Source organism: Hipposideros armiger, unplaced genomic scaffold, assembly GCF_001890085.2.
Source record: "Hipposideros armiger isolate ML-2016 unplaced genomic scaffold, ASM189008v1 scaffold_305, whole genome shotgun sequence".
Classification (NCBI taxonomy): Eukaryota; Metazoa; Chordata; class Mammalia; order Chiroptera; family Hipposideridae; genus Hipposideros; species Hipposideros armiger.
The window spans coordinates 66,757-88,354 of record NW_017731655.1 but is presented as its reverse complement, the minus strand read 5'-3'; the positions used below and the strand labels follow the sequence as shown (position 1 = coordinate 88,354).

General features: G+C 39.8%; 1 protein-coding gene across 1 annotated transcript in view; it reads right to left on the bottom strand.

Moving 5' to 3' along the window:
- Positions 1-3,739: 3,739 nt before the first annotated feature.
- Positions 3,740-21,598, bottom strand: part of ANKMY2 (ankyrin repeat and MYND domain containing 2) — a 37,801-nt gene continuing 19,942 nt past the window's right edge. Inside the window, exons 5-10 of the mRNA XM_019659892.1 lie at positions 16,622-16,782; positions 12,232-12,446; positions 11,319-11,454; positions 7,775-7,903; positions 5,455-5,584; positions 3,740-4,013 (exon numbers count right to left, since the gene is read on the bottom strand). Coding sequence (XP_019515437.1) covers positions 3,829-4,013; positions 5,455-5,584; positions 7,775-7,903; positions 11,319-11,454; positions 12,232-12,446; positions 16,622-16,782 — 956 coding nt within the window. The 3' untranslated portion in view covers positions 3,740-3,828. The remainder of the gene's footprint in view (positions 4,014-5,454; positions 5,585-7,774; positions 7,904-11,318; positions 11,455-12,231; positions 12,447-16,621; positions 16,783-21,598) is intronic.

The following is a 21,598-nucleotide window of genomic DNA, read 5'->3' as shown; positions in this document are numbered from 1 at the left end:
ATTGGATTGATGTATGTTTGCAACAGATGGCACGAATTCATTTTTGGAAGTACTAGAGTCATTTGCATCTATGTATTGCTATGTCATTTGACAGTTGACAGTTCTAGCTTCATTCTAAAAAAATATTGAGCGATTTGGTTGAGTTTTGGAGATTTTACAACAAGTTGAAGATGGAAGACCAAATTGTGCATTTTTGCCATATTTTACTGTTTTACTTCCATAAAGGGAAGAACGCGCATCAAGCTTGTGAAAAGTTGCATCAAGTTTACAGTGACAATGCTCTACAAGAACGTCAGTACCAACGATGGTTCATGAAATTCCATGCTGGTGATTTTGATCTCAATGACGCTCCTCGGTCAGGGAGGTACACCGAGGTTGATGACGACAAAATAAAGGCATGGATCAAATCAGACCCACGTTATACGACACAAGAGATTGCAGAAGCATTGAACATCCATCATTCAAGCATTCATGCCCACCTGAAGAAGCTGGACTATTAAAGCAAGCTCGATATTTGGGTTCTGCATGAACTCAAAGAAGTTCATTTGATGGCGCATATAAACATCTACAATATGCTCATTAAACGTGAGGAAAATGATCCTTTTTTGAAGCAACTGATAACTGGTGATGAGAAGTGGATTGTTTACAACAATGTGGTGTACAAACCATCTTGGTCCCAACGTGATGATTTGCCTCAAACAACATCGAAAGCAGACAATCATCAGAGGAAGATTATGCTCTCAGTGTGGTGGGATTTTAAAGGTTTCCTGTTTTTTGAGCTCCTACCAAGGAACCAAATAATCAATTCGAATGTGTACTGTCAGCAATTGGACAGTTTGAACGAATCCATCATCCAGAAATGTTCAGAGCTCGATAATTGTACAGGAGTTGTGTTCCATCGCAACAATGCAAGACCACACACAAGTTTGATCACCCATCAAAAATTATTGGAGCTTGGATAGGATGTGTTGCCACATCGACCATACTCGCCTGACCTTGCGCCATCAGACTTCCACTTGTTTCTCTCTCTTCAAAACTCCTATAACGTTCAATTCAGATGAGGCTGTAAATCAGCATCTTATTCAGTTTTTCACAAAAACAGATCCTTGTATGAACGAGGAATTATGAAGCTCACTGAAAGATGGCAAAAAAGGTTATCAAACAAAACAGGCAATATATCATTGATTGATCTTTGTTCTTTATATAAATAAATGACCTTTGAAAAACATAGACAAAATACGTCATGACTTTTACAACAACCCAATAGGTTACAGCTATATTTTTTTGGGAAAAAAAATCTCCTGTTTACCTACTGAAGAAATTCATAGAAGAAGAAATTTGCTAGGCTGGCCGAGTGGCACGTTGCTTAAGAGCTGGCTTGGGACGCCTGAGGGCCCCGGTTCGGATCCCACATATGAGGGCCAGTGGCACTGCCCTCTACAGCTAAGATGCTGAACAACAGCTCGACCTGGAGCTGGGCTGCTGTGAGTCACCGACAGCATAGGCTGCAGCCTCTGTGGCAGTGGGTTGCCATGGGCTACCGTGTGTAGCCAGCGGCCAGAGTGAGTGGCCAGCAGCCGCCATGAACGGCCGTCCAGAAGCCAGCGACTGATCTGCCTCTTCCAGGAAGAGCACAATGATGGTGCCAACTTGGGCCAGTGAAGCAACGTCCTCCACAACTAGACTGAAGAACAAAAGGACAGCAAATTGTCTGTTCCCTTTCTCCCAATTCCCCAGCACTGTTCCCATCCCCCAATTCCCCAATAAAAATCTTTAAAAAAGAGATTTGCTTCTTACTAAATTAAGATCTTGCTGTTTGCCTATACATATGATGCTTTAATAGTAATGTACTGGAATACTAAAACCATTCTAATCCTTTAGGTCCTATTGTTGTTTGAGAAAAATTTCTTAATGCATACTGAAAATAATCCAACATGGTAAAAAAAAAAAATCTGGGCTGACCACCTGTTTTCATGGTATTATAATGGAAACATCTATTTTAGGTTATTTATGACAAAGGAAGGAATTATAATCAGAACCAACCTCATTTTCTCTTAAAGCTCATTTTATAACCACCCCTTCCCTGAAATGCATTCGTGGAAAATTTTTATTGACATGGTTTATACGTGAAGTCCCCTTTGGCCGATGTAAAAATTCCTATTTATGTCAGTTACAGCTGTGTTCGTTCCGTTTCCTATCTCAACATTCATTTCAATGAAGGGGAAAATCACTGCTGCATTTCCACACCTCTTGGTTTTCCTATTTCCTTCTGCTTTTTAAATTAACTCTCCATGCTATCCAAAGATAGGGACCATGATGACAACACAGAATGATGTCAACACAAACACAAAAAACAATTAAAAATCAGGGAACTCAGGTAAAAAACATATTTGTGTGCAAGGGCAGCCTGAGAGGACTATTTTACTACCCAAAGATAAACGTTTACCTGTGTGTAGATGAGGTACCTTGATGAATGCAGGAAGGCTGACATGATTGACAGGTTCAGACAAAATCTGCCTGCTGACTTCATAACCAGTTACACCTCTTAACACTGAATATACTCACATGAAGTCTTCCTACAGCAGTGTTGTGTAGTGTGTGCAAAAGATGGATGTGTTTGCGGCTGGGAGAAGAGTAATTGAGTGTAAGGAAAAGGAACCAGCCGGATAGAAGAGTTTGATCCGTGAAGTAAGGTGAGAATTTTAGTGATTTTGATTTGCAGTTGTACATAGGAAAATAATTATTACTTTGTTCTCCAATATTTGCTAATTTTCCTAATAGCTGTTAAGTTCTCTAATACTTCTCTCTAGTAATTGCCACCCCCTGACAGCAATAAACTATGAAACAAGAGCTGTTATATGAATGGGCACAATTTATTTCACAATCAACACAAGATCCTATGAAACAGCGCTGTCTTCAGCGATCACACTCTAGCTCTGTTTAAATACTACACACTCTAAAAACTGATGCTAGAACATTCTATAAATTACAGTTATAGATCAGTTTCTGGACAGGAAGGGTCATGTGAAAAGCTTACAAGGAAGATAAAAGTCAGCCTTTTAAGTGGAATATGGCACATGAATTAGTTTTATAATTGTGGGAACAGAATGTTTGGCCGTTCTTTAATAAAAAAATTCATGATAATTTTTTTTTAAATGCACATGCTGAGATAACTCTGACAATGCCAGAAATTGGACATTTCTAATGGTACAAATACTGTAGATGAAACATCACTGCAGAAACGACCTCAAGTTTAGCCTGCTCAAGATAATGCCTATAGAAAGCTATAATTAGCTGAACTACGACAAAGATTCTTTACCATAGAGCCTTTCTTCATTTCGTTACATCCTGATAAGCAGAATTTCACTATTCTAAGTGCTATTTATATGCATTTTATTCACATATAACTTAGGATACTTTTAATTACCCATCTCTGTGCCTATAAAAGTTTTCTTTCCCGAAAAATCTCCTTTCTCCTACACCTGCTCCGCTGAGCCCTTTGTTCCCTAGGACCTATATTTCTTCTTTATGGGGTTTTATTTGCCTTTGAAAACAATTGCTGGAAAGCGGGCCTCAGCAAGGAAATAGAACGGGTTCTCCTATATTTTGGAAAAAAAATTTTTTTCCCCTAGGACTCTGTCCTATTACAGAACAGAAGCCAGCAGGAAACGAGGACGTGGTCGACAGAGCTTAGCCGGAAAGCACCTATTCTATGCCACGGTGCCTCGCGGGTGTCACAGGCAAGGAGGATGGATACAGTCACATGAGCTCTCCGGCTCCCTGCCGGGCGTGGCGCGGCGCATCCACGGTATGCCGGCCCTTGTTCTTTTACTCCTCAGACACCTGGGGACCTGCAGGAGCTTCCTGTGCGCCCTCCAGCCCAGCATCACACTGCAGAGATGCTCCTTCCTCTTCCACAGAATCCTTAGGCTTGCAGCCTGCTTGGGAGGCTGCCGTTTCAGACGCCGGCTGCTCTTCATTAACACAATTAGAATTGACGTCGAGTTTGCCGTCTGATCAAAAGAGGGAAAAACGGGTCATTTTGTTCCTATCACGTGCCAGACACTCTTCTAAGCACTTGATGTGTATGAAAGCTATTTCATCCTCATAATAACCACATGAGGTAAATTATTCTCTACTATCATTATTTTACAAATGGGGACACTGAGAAGAGAGGGGTTTGGTAACTTGCTCAAACGTTTCACAGCTAGCGACGCAACATTTGAACTCAGGCCCCTGGCTCCAAAGCAAGGCCTTGCAACAAGGATTGTTGTCTGGGATCTGACACAATCTGCATTCAAATACAGCTTCGCTATGAACCAGCTTGGTGTCCAAGGGTAGATAATTGCCAGCATAAAGTTGTTTCCTTACCTACAAAGAGGGGGATGAGAAAGCCTAGCTTACATTCCTGGTGAAGAAAGGTATTTCTAACACAGAATAGCGTGCGGCGAGCACTGAGGTTAACAGCCGGCAGTTCCACCGACAATCCTGTTCTCTCCCATCTTGTGTAGAACATGACCGGCTGTTACTCACGACCCTCAACGCACAGGATACAAGTTTTGTCCAGAAAACAGGAGGAAGCATGGCAGTCAGAAATCCTGACGATCGTCTTAACAATGTAAGTATACAAATTAAATTACATTTTGTACAAATTATTTAATCCCACTAGTAGTGTTTCTCAACCAAGTAGTAAAGGGGACATGGTCCCTTGAGGGGGTGAGGGTGGAAGTGCTTAGTAGCAAAGTCACCTGGGCAACTTTTTCAGGCTCCATGCACTACCCAGCATGTATGCTACATTCTCTCGGGTGGGACGCAGGAGTCGGGGGGGGGGGGGCCCTTCCCTCTCCAATATGCAAATCACTGTTGAAGCAACTCACTGTTTCTGATGAAAATGAGTCATACACCTCATGAGGGACAGAGAGGAAAAATACTATGGAACTCACTGGCCTGACACTTGCAGAAATTTAATCTGTGCATTAGATCTGCAATTTAATTTGTAATTCATAAATTTCTTCTGTAATTTCACCTGCAGTTTTATAATTAAGAAATTTAAAAGCTTGCAACCTTAAAATCTTTGGGTAGCCATTAGGGGCATTTAATTATTCCCTTATTCAAAGACCTTAAAGTCCTTTATGAATAGAACATAACTAAATACAGAGTCCCACTGTTTTGGGGCAGTCTCGTGAGTCAGAAAGTAGAATGTGGAATAAGCTACATTCGTCATAATTTTATGTCCTTTGTTTTCCAGTGACATTTAGGCTGACTATCTTCTATATATTATCCCAAGGATTCAAAATAGGGACACTTTTGAGTTTAAGTGTGATCCTTATGTCGGTGGCCCCAAGCTTCCTTGGTCCCCGGAGAAGCCTCAGCTCCTGTGTGTCTTGTGTTCATAGCATCTGTCATTCCCCTCCCCACGGAGAAGCAGCATCGGCTCGGGTTTCATATACATACTATTCTCCTCTTCGCTCTTCCCTTTGGCAGTCTCAACCTGTTGTTTCTCATAAGTGTCCTTGAGATGCTTACAGATTTTCTTATGTGCAAACCAGTGCGTTTTCTGGCAGGTCTGATCACAGTATATTACCTGAAAGAAAGCAACTGTGGGTTTATTTTCAAGAGCTGTGATTGCAGGATTTTCGAACAGTGACATGAAACCAAGAACGATGCTGTAAAAGTGTTAAGTTTTCCTATACTTTGTTTTAAAATGATGATGTGTGGATGTGTATTGATTTGTATTTGCAATTTTTAGCTTACACTTTATAACAGTGATGGATACATAACAAATGGTCTACCAAACATTCTAGCAAATGATTTATCTAAAAACCTATTTTTTTGCCAGGATTGGTACAGTACAAGGATAAAGAAGACGCCATTGTTACCTCAGAGGAAGCTCGGATGAAGAAAGGGCAGGATGGGGCAGCATGTGGGGAGGCAGACACCTAACAACGTAATTTATATCCTAGCACAGGATGTAACAGCAATGGAAAATGGAAGCACAGAGGAAGCAGTGACGCATGCTAGCTGGAGGAATCAGTAGACAAAGAAATGGATAAGAAGCATTCCAAGTACAGGGAATATCTTGCACAAAAATGCAGGAATAGGGAAATGAATGACATGTTCAAGGACATGTTCAAGAAGTTTGCGTACATGGAGCTTAGATTTTTGCAAGATTATATGCCAAGCACTGTGCTAGGCCTTACACAGAGGTGGTGCTGGCTGTATTACTGGCCCTAATTCTTCCCTGCATCCATACGCTTTCCCACGTGATCACAAAGTTCTTTTCACCGAAGGGGGGGAGGACTGACTTTAATAGTGGCCATGGGACTAGTATTGGCCAAAGGAATGAGTCAGCATGGCAATTTCAGGAGTCCTTGTGTATTTCCACTTGCCCACTTATTCTTCTGCCATCACCAGGAGAACAGGCTCAGGCAGGCCTGCTGGTCCAGGGAGAGTGGGAGACACACGGAACAGGAGTGCCCTGGCGGAGCCCAGCCAACCACAATTGTGGGAGAAATAATGACTGTTGTTTTAAAGACTGAATTTTGGAGGGTGTTTACATGCAGCAATACTTAACCAATGCAGATGGTATCACTTAATTCTCACAGCTCTAGCCCCATTTCAAAGCTAAGAAAACTGAGGCTCAGAGAAATAAGTAAAGGAGATGAAGGTGGAGATGTAGGTGACAGCAGCATATGATGAAGAATAGCAACCTTAAAAACAGCAGGAAATTAACATTATCTGTAGGGTTCAGTGAATGTACAGACCCATGTGTGCAATAGCTGAATGTGAGAAGAGCACAACAAGCAGACAGGCTCTTTAATAAGATAATTCTGGCAGAAATGGGTAGTGAAGTCCAGACAGTGAAAGGCTGGTGACAGCAGGGAGTTACAGTTTTATAAGGAAGAATTGATGAAGATTGTAGTTAAAGTCATATCAGAAGATTTAAGATTGTATATCTATGAATTGTCTTATTCTAGGTTCTCCTATCTGCACCAGCCTCAGTTCCCTATGGATAATCTTTCTCTTATAGTCAGTCATTCATTCATTCACATCCTTTCTTTCTTTGGGAGGTCAGCACAGACGTTGGGACAGGCTGGGAGTTTGGCAGAAGGCAGAGAGGTCACAGAACTACATTTCTCCCATAGTTCTCTCCCAAATTACTTTGAAGTTTTAGATGCAATACTTTGTTTGTATCTAACTATTAGAATTTATTCGAAAACTAATGTCAGCCATTATATTTATAGAATATTAAAACTCAGTGATCGGGCCGGCCGAGTGGCGCGATGGTTAAGAACTGGCTTGGGATGCCAGAGGGCCCCGGTTTGGATCAAACATGAGGGCCAGTGACACTGACCTCTACAGCTAACATGATAAACAAGAGCTTGACCTGGAGCTGGGCTGCCGTGAGTCTCCGACGGTGTAGGCTGCAGCCCCTGTGGCAGTGGGTTGCCATGGGCTACCGTATGTAGCCAGCAGCCAGTGTGAGCAGCCAGCAGCCGCAGTGAGCGGCCGTCCAGAAGCTGGCGACTGATCTGCCTCACCCTGGAGGAGTGCAATGATGGTGCCAGCTTGGGCCAGTGAAGCAACGTCCTCCACAACTAGATTGAGGAACAAGGAGGACAGCAACTTGTCTGTTCCCCTTCCCCCAATTCCCCAGCACTGTTCCCATCCCCCCAATTCCCCAATAAAAATCTTAAAAAAAAAACAACTCAGTGATCAACTTGGATGAAATCTATACCAGATGCCAATGAACTTCAAAGAACATCTTTCTTACCATTTTGCACACCGAGCATCTTTTGCTTGCTCCCTTTTCGCCGCAGGTGGTGCAAAATTCAACGTCGACGAAACCCACCTGACCAGTGATGGCTTGGGTAAGGACAGAGAATGCCGTGGGATCAGAACCCTAGAGTGGGTGTAAAGAGGAGAGAAAACACTCTGAAATCACCATGGAAAGGCTACTGAGATGACACTCCATGAATAATGTTATCTAGAAGCAGACATGCAAGAGACAAAATCATTAAGACTAGAGATTACAGACATTATCTATGACAAAATGACAAATACCCTTTTCGGCATACCTTTTTCTATACGAAGTATATGGGGGGGTAAGTCATGGCTCCAAATATTCAAAAAGAAAAAAATGGGCCCTATTCTAGAATAAAAGTATTTTTCAATTAGGATTATTCAATAAGCCCACAAAGATTTCAGACACAGAACAATGAGCTCAGAATGGAATTTTCTTAGAACATTGTTTTACACATTGTTCTGCAGACTCGAGGTAGTCAAACAACATACTCAAAAGATTTAAGAAGTACAGTAATACCTCAGTTTGCGAGCATAATTCGTTCCGGAAACAAACTACTCGTATTGCAAGACATCACTCGTTTACCAAGTTTAAATGTATCATTAGGTTGGTGCAAAATTAATGCCATAATGGCAAAAACCGCAAGTACTTCTGCACCAGCCTAAGAGAAATGTTTGCTTATCTTGCAGAACACTTGCAAACCAAGTTACTCACAATCCAAGGTTTTACTGTATTTTAAAAGTAGCACTCATTTTGAAATTGTCATGCTCCTCCTGAAAACAAATAATAAGGACTGGGTTTCTTTTCATATTAAAATGATATGAGTTCTCTTTAGGAATTAAGATAGTATAATGGTGAGGGGGGAAAAATAGGTGAAATTAAACCAGATACTAGATATCTAAATTAATAATTTCACCAGGATAAACACTTATTAATCTATATAATTATTGGGTTGTCAGAAAAGTCATGATGCATTTTTGCAACGAAAAACATTAAAAAAATGCATCATGACTTTTCTAACAACCCAATATTTTACCTCAGAAGTAGAGTACTGGATTAGACAACAGTCTAGTCCACAAATCAACAGAGTATGATATATTAAACTGATTTACAATTACAGTTTTATGTTCAAATATTTTTTCACAAAATCGAGTGAGACATGTTCAAAATATTCCCCAAAATCAGACTTTGGTGGAAGTCAGAACCTAACAATATTCTCACAGATGTAACCGAAGATAAAACTAAATGATATTTCGCTAGAAGCATGGCTGCTAAAGTGAACTATTCCTTTTAGAAAAAAATTGATGGCACAGCTGAGTCACCACATGGAATCTTCCTTGCCACAACTGGATGACAAGAACTCTTTCTTGCTATAGAAAATCTTGTCATCTACTTTGTTAAACAAGAATTGGTTTAAGTACCAAAGCTCCGCCCATGGAAAACATTCAGCCTACAAACAAACAAGATACTGTATTCAATGTCCTATCCAATCAGATACATTATAGCCTTCCAGAACTTTGATACAGCAAAACAGCTTTAACAGAATAATCTGTTATAATGCTGGAGCAACATTTCTTAGGTGTATCCATGCCTCACACTTCCTGCTGAACTCTGGGACAGGCAGAACAGAGTTCCACATTAGGCAGAGGAAATCAACCTCTGCGGCAGGGCTCGGGCATCAGCATTGTCAGAAAGGACAGGGGCGACCTTCATGATAGCCAGCCAGGAGAACTCCACGTTACAGGAGAAGGTTAGCACTGCTTCAAGGCTTATGAACTTGCAGTATAAGGAAACCCATTCAGAAGTAAAGAGTGGCTAGCTATTTGGGACAGTCACAACCACAAGCATTCCAGATAAAGTTTTCCACAGAGCAGAATATGTAAGTCTTAAAGAACAAAAATTTTTAGAGAGAAAATTTTCTAAAATGTATTAAATCCTATCTTATCTTTATTAATCCACATGTTCTCCATCACTCAGATCACTAGGATAAATAGCCATTTATACTCCATAAACTAACTACATTAATCTATGATATGAGGCTAAGATGATGAATTGTTGACCCCTCCACTGACTTGCTTTGACTTTTTTTAAGTACTCTGGGCTGCTAGTTATAGTTTTTGTTTTTTTCCCCCGCGAAGGTAGAAAGTCTACTACCACTTGGTAGCGCTGGAAATACCCCACAGCAGCCACTGCTAGCTGTTTCTCTGACAGTCATTCCACCAAATTCCTTACTAATAGAAGCATAATTTTGTTCAGTGCAGCGGTGTTTAGACCAGCCCAAAATACCCATTTTCCTAGACGCCTGTGCAACTAAGAGGGGTCATGTGACACAGGCAGTGTTTCTGGGAGCTTGTGTTTTCCAGTCACAGACCCCTTTCCTTTGATTGCCTGCCTAAGATAGGAATGTGAGCTTGGAGGAAGAGCACAGATGCCAGCAACCATGGGGTGGTAAGCATGTGTACCATCATCTATATGGCTAAGGGAAAAGGGGAAAATGTTGGAGTCCCCAATCTATTTTTGAGCCACTGCGCCAGATTTGGTCTGCCTATCTTTGGGCTTCTGAGTTTAAGTAAATAAATAAACCCTTATCGTTGGCTGGAGTTTGATATGGGCACATTCATAACTGATAAACCACCCTCCTGATTGGCTAACTTTAATTTTCCAAAAGCTTGAACACTACACAGCCAAGTATATTAAAGAGGGGAAAGCATCTCTGTGGGAAATCACGCAGAGCGCTCATGCGTAAGTCAACACATGAACTTTATGCCTAAGAAGCAAAAGCTCATAAAGGATTTGACTGGTGGAGAGGAGGTGAACAGAAACCTATTCAACATAGTGAAGGCAGCGAGAGTCTTAGGAGATACTCCTGAAATAAATACATGACGCAAGGGCAGTAAATAATTTAAAGAACAGTAAGAAAGTTAAAATTGACTTACCACAGCTGTGAAGTATAAACAGACTTTTTTTTTTTCTTAAGAATGGAAAATTTATAAAATGAGAGGCATTAAGGTAGACTAGAAGAAGCTGGGACATACTTTGAGATTGCTTATCAGGACACACATGCATCCCTTCACATCTTCACTGACCGGAAGCACCAACCTAGGCAATGAATTCCTCCTCTCATCTAGCGTGGGACTCTGCTGGTGTTTCACACGCTCCAGGGGAACACGTATCTTATCTGTATTACACAGTACCTGTGTACCCACTTTTACAGGTTTCCCAGAGGTATTTAAAACGTAAGTCTTCACTATAAACATCTACATTCTGACACAGGGCAATACTGCTGATTAAACCACGAGCTGCGCAAACGGAAGCAAAGGGTCGAGAGAATGGAAAAGGATCAACAGAAACAGGGCTAACAGGCAGACCTATCTCCATGTTTGCTGCTGAAAATTTTGTAAAATAATAATTCTTTCGTAATGAATGAATGCTGAAGAGAATGTGCCTGTAATTGTACAAAATATGGTTCATTAGGGCTCACTGACAGAGGTAACTTAGTTATTAGGAACCTTACAATTTCAACAGGAGCAATGCTTCGCACCAGCTGCTGCAGGAGTGTAGCTTCACAGTAAGGGAATTTTCGGATACTTTCTCGAATGACCTTCTCTTGATACACCGGAAAGCCATCAGAGGGTCGGCCTTTTAACAAGCTGAAAGATATTTTTAAAAGAGTCACAGGAGCTGAATCACTAAGCATTTCCTCTCAGCTGAACCCATAAACTTTCAGTAGTTCCTTATTTGCTAACGTAACATTTTCATTGTCTCTTCAAATTGCGATGACAGGCTCAATTCAAACGGCTTCTCTTAAGTCCAAGTCAGGTTATGCCTTATCAGGTTTAGGGGCCCAGAGAGGTATTTACAAAAGCGACCCCCCGCCATAAAACACAGATACACTGTTATCAGTTAGCTAGTTACTTATTACCACATCAGTTATTTGTACAAAGAATGCAAACTCGCTTGAAGTCACACCCTTCCGACTTAGTTCACTTTTCTCAGAACCACAGGAGAATTTGATCCCTGGTGGTCAGAGAACAAGAGTGCCACGGCTCTCCCAGGAACAGTGACAAAAATACAGTGTGTCGTTATGAATCCAGAGCAGCAACCGATGGCATAGCATACCGATCCTCACGTTTAGACCTGGGCTGCTTTCTAGCTGTCTGATCTTATGCACACTATTTAACCTCTCCAAACCTCAGATTCCCACCTGGCATTGGGGGTAACAAAAGCACTGTTGTCAAGAGCACAGAATGGAGTAATCACTCAATCTAAGTATAAAATGGTCCCTGGTTTGGTGCAGACTAAAATGTGGATCCCAACAGGAACAACTACTGCTAAAATGCTTAAGCTTTAAATCTATGACAAGGTTTCATACAGTAAAACATCATCCATTTCAGTGCATTTCATACACGACCCGGTAGAAACGGTACCTTTTGATCAGAGTGTCCAGCTTATTCTCTCCGTCTTTTAAGAAGTTAATACATTTCTGAAAGACGCAGCTGAGGTAATGCATTTTCATCGCCAACACTTCATTCATGTCTCTCTGCTTCATACATTTCTCACAAATCAAGTCCATCACCTTGTAGCATTTACTCAGAGCTGCTGCTTCTGCCAGCAGAGGATTCTCATTTACAAGCATCACGATCTGGAAGAAATGCTAGTGAGCTTAGGAACCCCGTGAGACACTTTTCCAGGTCAAAATTAGGCAATCAGTTTTAGTTGATTACAAAAGACTAACAAATAACATTGTTCTTACAGTCATATGTTTACTATGTGAATTCAAATTAGAATGGAAACTGCCACTGTCAAAGTTATAAAACTGATACAGAAGGACCTGAGATTGTGTAATCTCTTGAATTCCGTATGTCAAAGTTGTCACTTGGTTTGACATCGAGCTAAACTGGGATGTTTGTTAGCATGCCACCTGGAGTCATGGTTTCAGTGTCCCTGGTAAAAGCACTTTTACTAACGATAAACATGGCATTTTTGCACACCCTTTACATAATCAAATCAACAAGCAATCACTGCTTTTTGAATTTAAAATTTGAGCTTTAGAATTTCATGGCTGGAAGCACTGAACTCATTAATTCTTATTAATTACAAGGGAATGAGATTTTTCCAGAAAGAAGTCTAAAAATAAAAGGTGTATTACTTTCTGATTGACTATATTTCACAGTGGAAATTTCTTTAATGTGTTCTAACCATCGATAGCAATGAGAACAGGTCAAAGAGCAAAGCAGAAATAGCTTTAAAAGGAGGGATGGTAGAGTTATTAAATCTGATGCATCATGAGTCGCACCCTTGCTGTTTATGCACAAAGTAAGCTCCAATGCAGTGCACTGAGGAGTACTTCTTTTTGGCTTTGTTGTAGTGTTAATCACCTGCAAAGGACAGCTGTAAAAATCCACGGTGACATGACATGACAGTAATGCAAACGTGTGTAGCATAGGCATGATTGTATGCACAGAGCAGAAAGTCAGCCAGTGTTTGTTAACCTCCATGTTACAGCTAAATACCTACCCCGGGTAATATGTGTGTAAATGTTAGGGAACAACAGATAGAAGAGTTCATAAATTAGATCCTTTTCTTTTTTAGATCCTTTTTCTTCAGACATAAAGAAAGATAATTTGTTAAGTAAAACCCAGGCCTAACCTCCTACTTGGAAATTTAACACAGGTTAAATGTTCTTGTGAAATTATGATTTTCACTTATTTGATTACACTACTAGATGGCTATATAATCTAGTATTTTACTTAAAATATAGCACTCAATAATAAATTATTAGAGTTCATGAAATAAGTCCAATCAGAATCCCTGCTGGTTAATCCCTGACAGCTTTACCTACCATATCCAAAATTTACATTTGGCAGAGAAGACTCATTAATTACCTGCTTATATTTCTGCAGTTAACTGCAATCATTTGAAGCTGTTTTTTTTAAATATTTTTGTATACATGATTCATAATCAAAGCACAGGGTCTCAAACTTACAAGTAGGAATTCTTCAAAAAAAAAAAATCTCCAACACAACCCAGATTAACGATTTTTTTGTTTGTTAAGACATTAGGCTTTATTTATTTTATAATATACAGCAATATATATAAAGAAAAAATTATATATAACCACAGCTCCATCATGAGCTTACTGCAACATTTACATAGCTACACACAAAGAATAATACTTTAATCTCTGCAGCGCACTAGAAAGTAATACATTATAAAGGAAGCCCTTATTATTTATTATCGAGGCATTGAGGAGGAACAAATATATTCCTGTAGGCAAAAAAAAAGACACAGGTATCTTGTCTCCCAAATAATGGCTACCTTAGAATATGTTTATACGGTGACATTTTGAATTCTTCTTCTTTCTTAAATGCCATTTTAAAAAAATTACTAAATCAACAATTATGGGCTTAAAAATCATAGCCATCAAAAATGGGATCACTTGCACATATCTGCCTCCTGACCACTTAGAGGCCCTGCTCAACTCTGTTGTCATTTTTCCTGACTCTGGCTTTCCCCTTTTAACCTCTGTACTCCTGGCGTCAGCACCACTCCTTATTGCTAATAGCCTCCATTTAACCTGGATACAGTGTAGCTGTGTTCGGTGCACTGTAGCAAAAACATGAATTGTGTATTGAGGATTCCTATGCGTATGTTAGAAAGTCTTTAACCCTATAGAGTGGCTGTTAATTATATTTTTATAACACTCCCTATGAAGACCGATGCCAGCTTGAAAAGGGCTAAAGGAATAAACGGCGGCCACCACAAAAGCAACTGGGCAGCCTTTATCTGAACGAGTGGGTAAAAGAAAGGTTTTCAGGTGAATAGACTATTTATACCTACAAAAAGCAAGGTCTGGTCTGAAGGAAGGTGCTGTAATCACAGAATTGTCTCTATTATAAGACCAAGTGCCCTAAAAAATATAATATAGGTTATTTCAGTGTTTGTACCTTTATAATTTATTACCTGTATAACTATGCCCTTAATCTAATTTACTCAAAATATATGCCTTTAAAGATAATTGGAGGTATAGTAATTCTTAGGACAGTTAACCCTGAGGGACTAGGTTCCACGTAAACATCAAAAATGACTCCACGGTAACGGAGATTATTGCAATCTCAAGGAGTGCAAACAGTGAATCAGAAAAATGGAAGAAACTTCTTCAAATCAATCTAAACCAGAACATCCTGTAATGCTCAGGCTAAAGGAAAACAACAAGGGCTTTGTGAATCCACACACGTTCTCTACACTGAGAAAGACTGACTCCCTTGCAAAAATCCTAACTTGTCGCCTCAGCCTGCCCCACCCCTGAGGAGATCTCTTTCCTCTATGCTGGGTGGATCAGAACCACTGATACAGAAGAGGCTAAATATTTTTTAAAGGTTAAATTCCAAGTCCTATATAATCTGAACTAGGAATATAAACATGTGACTCACAGCTGAATTTCTTTTGTGCCCACTTAGGATTGCAAGTGTTGCCTCTAGCAGTTTTTTCAGACGTTATGTAAACCATTTCAGTTTTGAAAAATAAAATCAGAATAGACTCTACTTGTCTGGCTTACGGGAGATAGCTGCTAGTTTGTCATCTCTCTTTTGATGGCCCAGAAAATCAATTTGGGTGAAGGGCCACATGATAGGTATTTTTGTTGGTTTGTTTGTTTCTTAAGCTTCAAAGACTATATACAAACGGATGCCTCAATAGAGAAATTATATACAATTTGGAACTAATCTCTCCAAATGAGTGTTAGCTGTCAAAAGAGTTTATGAAAATTGTCCACTTACTTTATTAGTGTTCAGTATACTCCACAGATTCTACTTTTGTAATATTCTTCTAAGGAAATCTATTTTAACTACATTAAAATAATATCTTGTATTAAGGGAAAACCTCAATTTTTGACCCAACTCACTGTTTTGCTCACCAAACAGCTCTGAATTGCTAAGAATGAGGACATATGACAGACGCTGAAATTTGATCACGGATAGCATCATTGGAGCACATATGGTGTTTTCTGCAATGATGCACTGAAGAAATTGTACTCATGTGGACTGATTAAAAAATTATTTTATAAACAAACAAAAACGCTGTGTATAAAATATGAAGAAAATAGCAGTGAAAATAGTTCAGAAGTTTCCCAGTGAAGCCACTTGAACTTCCTGGTTGGTCTACAAAATTTGCAAGTCTCTGAGTTGACTAATTACTGAAGGAACTGAATTACTTAACGGCATCAAACAGCTACTGGCATTGAAAAAATCTGTCCCTGATTACATTTCAGAACATCTCTTGGAGGGATAATCACTGGAGTAGATGCTGTTGGGGCCCTACCCAGATCCTCTTCACCAGGCCTGTACACCAGGTCCCAGCTCCTGGGAGTGCTGGCTGTTATGGGCTCAGAGCTGCCTCCTTCCCCGGGGGCTGCCTTCACTCAAAGGGAGCCACCTGGCTTGGCACTATTGGGGAGACTGTCCTTCCCCTCTGAGACAGGCCTCAGCCAGTGACTGATATGAAAGCCTGGCTCCTGTGCCTCTCCGGAGCCATTCATGGCCCAGAGCTCCCTGGGAGATGACGTGGAGGCGGGGCTTCACCTGCACCCACCTCGTTACCTAGCTTTTCTTCCTCTCTAGTCTGTGTTCCCTCACTCTCTTCCAGGTTTCAACTGAGAGCACTCCTTCACAGCATCAACTGAACAAGAGAGCCCACTGCTAGCTCTCCAGCTACAAAACCCAACCCCAGACAATTATGATCCCATACGGTAAGAGCAGAGCAGCTTAAGCTCTGAAGCAATATTTGAATAAAAGGCGAATATAATAAACGCTCCCCTACCTTGACAGGGTGAAGATTTGTTGTGGTGATAATTTTGTGCAGCGGGCCTGCCAGCTTCGGGGGCAGCTTCGGCTCTTTATCCAGGCCCTGGGGTTTCGTGTAATAATCCAGCCTCTCTCGAGGAAAGAAATTGTTGATTACAGTCACACAGTCATGTTGACCTTTTAACAGAAAAATAGGAAATTGGTTATTTGATTATTTAAAATAAGACATTTTCCAATTTTTCTTTTAAATTACATTGCGCTGTTTCATGTGAGATAAACATGCATTAACATCTTTAATTTTCAGGAAAGGAGAGTAGAGGAGGCGAGGTAAAATGTTTGGGGGAACATTTGTGAAGTCAAGAAATAATCTTTTAAAGACCCAGAGTCCATAATATGTATAAAGATTATGTGGATTACAAAAAAAGCAGTGTTTAACTTATAACTGACCTTAAATATTTTATAAATGTTTCTTGTACTTTACGTGTCTCTTCTCACCCCTACACAAATGATGGTCATTATTCCCCAACCACATCTGGCTTTCTTTATAAAGAATTTAAATGTATAGAACTTTATTATACTAATTATTATTCATAGTAGTAAACTGGTATCCCCTCCCCTTGAATCTGAGAAAAGTTTGGCCTCTTTGTGAAATGAATCAGAGGAAAAGCTTTCGCGCCCATCAGCCTGGAACCCACATTATGGCTTCTCATAGATTCCTGTGCCACTGCGAAGCTGTGTCTAGAGATAAAAATGATTCTATGGAAGCCAAACCTTCCATGGCAAAGTCGGAGGACTGTCTGTGTGTTTCTGGTGCCTCCCTTCCCCCACTGCCCTCTCTACTACCTCTCTGGGGCAAGGAAGTGGCCACTCTGAGCCAGCAGGCAGAACCCGCAGGACACATTTGTGGGTGCAGGTTCTTCTGGGGTCGAGAGGAGGAGAGACTTCTTCCTCCTCTCTGCTTGACGTGGACTGAGGGACCAACAGTGGAGTCCCGGGGAGCAGGCCCAGACACCGGGGCTCCCAGACAGTGGTCCGCCCTGGGAGGCCGGTGTGGTCCCTGCTCACTTATGCACAGTCCTGGAAGCATCTGCTTCCCCTGCCAACAACAGGTGACCTGCAGGCGGACTGCACTGTGGGCCAGGTAGACCCTAGACGGGCGGCTGACAGAGGGCTCTGCTTGTCCAGGAGTTCCTGGAGAACCCGAGAGTGAAGCAGCTGCCTCCTCGTCTCAGCAGAGGACAAAATCCCTACTGGTTTGCGGACTCTGGGCCACAAGTATAGAGATGGTGCCACTTCCCTCCACTGCGGCCTGACCCTGTCAGCTTTACGGGACTGCCCCTAAGCATCCAGAGCGAAGTGTCCAAGATGACCCAGAATCTCGGGAGACTAATCAGTGCCTCCAGCAGGTGGCCTCTTCAGTAAGAAGTGTACACAACCACAACCAAACTAGAACCACAGTCGCCAAACAAGAACACGTAAATTAAGCAGATCAATTACAGTATGTAAACAGACTTTCATGGACAAAGACAGATTCAAGTTTTAAAAGTCAACAAACAAACTTAAAGAGGTAATCCTGGTTACTGATATTTATTACAGACTAAATAGTCATGTAGACGATGAAGTGGATGATCTACGTCAAACAGAGAAAAATTAGGAGACAGGAATCATTATGGAAGCAACAAGAGAACCGAAACAAGATACAGGAAATGTAGTAGTGAAAAATAATGGAAATCCCAGGAAGAAAAAAAAGTAATGGATGGAGAATTGATAATTAAAGCACATAACAGAAAAACGTGTCCCTGATTTGAAGGTAAATTTTAGTAGTGATCGTAATATCATTTTTGGTATTCGATGCTCTTCTTAATTACTGAAACACCAGTTTCTTTTTCTTTTTGATCAGAAAGCTCCATTATATAGATCTTGAAGAGAAGTCAAAGAGTAATAGGATATATTAAAAATCTGAGGTGCTCTGTTTAGATAATGGTAATCTTCAAGAAAACTGAGAGTCGAGCAAATCTGCAAGCGGGACAGACACATGACGGCATCAAAATTAACAGAGAACTGCATGTGGGAATTTACGACTGGATATGAAGAAACTAGAGCAGAAGAAACTATGAAGAAGACAAACTGCATTGCTTCCTTAAAGCAGTCTACATCAAGCTTTAGAAAACAGATGGAAGTTCCTATTGAAAAAAGTGTTGTAAAACCACTCCTAAAAAAATATCAAAATAGACACAGGAAGATTTGAAGATAAAGGGGTGAGAGGAAAATGTGGAATTAGCTTGTAACCACATCTTCTCACCAGTCCCCCAATAATATAATCAGAAATTGCCCTATTAGCAGTTAGAATTATTTGTACATTCGTAAAAATACGAGTTATATAACAATGACACTATCACAGGACTAGGGGTTGCTTAGATCACACCTTCATGAGAAGGAAAAAATACTTATTACTTTACTTTTTTCAAGTAGTGCTTAGATTAATTTGACATTCTATATAAACTAATATGCTAATAATTTATATTAGAGTGATATGTATTTAAAGTTTATCTTTAGACATTTTTACTTAACCTGTATTTACATTTTTATAATCAAGCTATTAAATATTCAGTTTTAGTAGTTTTTAATTTATGAATTCTGAATACATACAAATAAAACACTACTATTAATATGGAAAATAAATGCTGGGGATGAGGGGAACCAGTGCATTATTTTGCTCCAGTGTTACTATCACTAGACTTGAGTCTTCTAGATTAAATGGGCTCATTGAGTCAGTCCTGAGCAGGATTAATGAGAACACACCCAAGTAGACATATCCTAGAATTTTTTTTTTTTTTTTTTACTTTCAAGGATAAACTGAAATTGAGACAGGCTTCCACAATGAGAAATGAAAAACTTATAAAGGAATGTAAATCATATTCTCATTTGTAAAACCAGGATTTAGAAAACCAGAATAACTTCTACATACGATTGTGAGAAAAGAACAGCGATACAAGAATCATGAAACTAGCCAAGATGTGACTCACATTTCAGAGAGGAAGACAGTTTTGGTTATGATGGGTTTCGAACAATATACAACCTACAAACTATCTGAGAAGGTCCTGCCCCTAAAGCTTAAAGGAGAAGGGAGATCTCAAGATGGAACAAGGAGAGGAAGCAGTGGAGAAGAGCCCTTGGCCACAGAGATAATTGGAATGGGTGGAGATAGCACGACTGAGAAATTATATGGTTGACCATGAGAATTACTGAAAGAGAAGTAACACACCAGAGGTACACTCTAATAACATATTAGTCATTTTAGTACTTTTTAATAATCTCTCTCAGCAAAGTCCAGAGCTAGTGGAAGTGATGGAGGAGGAAAGGAAAGGCCTGTTGCCTAACAAAGCAAAAACAAAGGATGTGGAGAAATAAATGAGTTAGAAGGATTTCCTCCGTTGGGGTGGCTGAATGGGCCAATATAGTGCTTGGGGGTGGGACATGGAGTATTGTTTTGTTCCTGGCTTCAGATGGTAATTGAGAAATAAGGATTTAATTGGGAGTGTTGTGAATAGGAAAGTAAACACTAGTGGAAAATAAAAGTATTCTTGATCTTTCACGTTAATAAAAGGAAAAAATGTACTCTAACATGACAAAGCTAATCACATTAAGGAAACACACACACACACACACACACACAAACACGAAAAACCACCACCAAGTAAAATAAAGAGTAAAAAAATGAAAAGAGGAGGAATGCAATCAAGTTTATCAGTAATTATATGAAATATGCATAAGCTGAATACCTAGTAAAAGAGAAAGGCTATCATTTGGGTTAGTTATATAACTTACGTTTATAACTATAGAGGTATAGTCATAATTACCCAACTACATAAAATGATAAAATATTGAAAATAAAGGGATGAGCAAAGAGATTATTGACAAAATGTCAAAAACAAAAAAAGGAATCAGGAATGGCTATAATATCAGAAAAAGAACTAAAAATTAAACAAGACAAAGAATAGTATTACGCAATAAAACCAATAGCAATATCAGAATAAAAAGAAAAAAGCTAAAAATATTTCCATTAAAAACAGGAAAAAGATATGAGATGCCAACTATCCCTACTATTATTCTTCCTTTGAAACCTGAAGCTAATTCAAATAGAAAATAAACAAAAATTAAATAGCTATAAAACCCAGACACTCGAATAAAAATGACAAGGAAAAAAAAAAAAAGAAATCAATAGCTTTCTCTTTATTACCCATAACCAGCTAGAAATGACAAGAGTGTGGCAGTAGTGGTGGGAACTTTCCTGACAAAATAGACAATAACTATCAATTACTTCAAAATAAATTTTAAAAGAAAGGCTGATATGAAGGAATCTAATAAATATTATTGAAGGACCAAAAACAAGTTAAAAAGGCAAAACATAAAGGCATACGATGGAATGGGATGGGAAGTCTTAACATCACACAGATGTCAACTCTCTGCATATAATTATATAACCGTTTAATGAAAGTCCAAGAACTGAAAAGGATTTGGGGAAGGGAGGAATTACATTCAAAGGGAAATAACTGAAAGGACATTTGCTTTACTTTAAAGTCAATGTGATCGAAACAACATGGTATTAATACAGAAAGTGACAAACAGATGTGTGGAAGAGAATATTGGATCCAGAAATAGATACCGGTATATAAGAGAATTAACTCACCATACAAGTGGTATTTCAATTCAGTGGGAAAATGTTGAGTGGTTTAATAATCTGTGCTATCACAATTAACTAAATATCCAGGGGAAAAGGAACTCTAAAATTATAAACTTTAGAAGTACATTTTCTTTTTTTTAATCTGAAGTACATTTAGGAGAATACTTATTTAAACCCTGGTTGAGAAGGCCTCTTTTAGCAAGACAAGAAACATGGAAGCTATAAAAGGAAAACTATGGGGCCGGCCGAGTGGCGCGATGGTAAAGAGCTGGCTTGGGATGCCAGAGGACCCCGGTTCGGATCCCACAT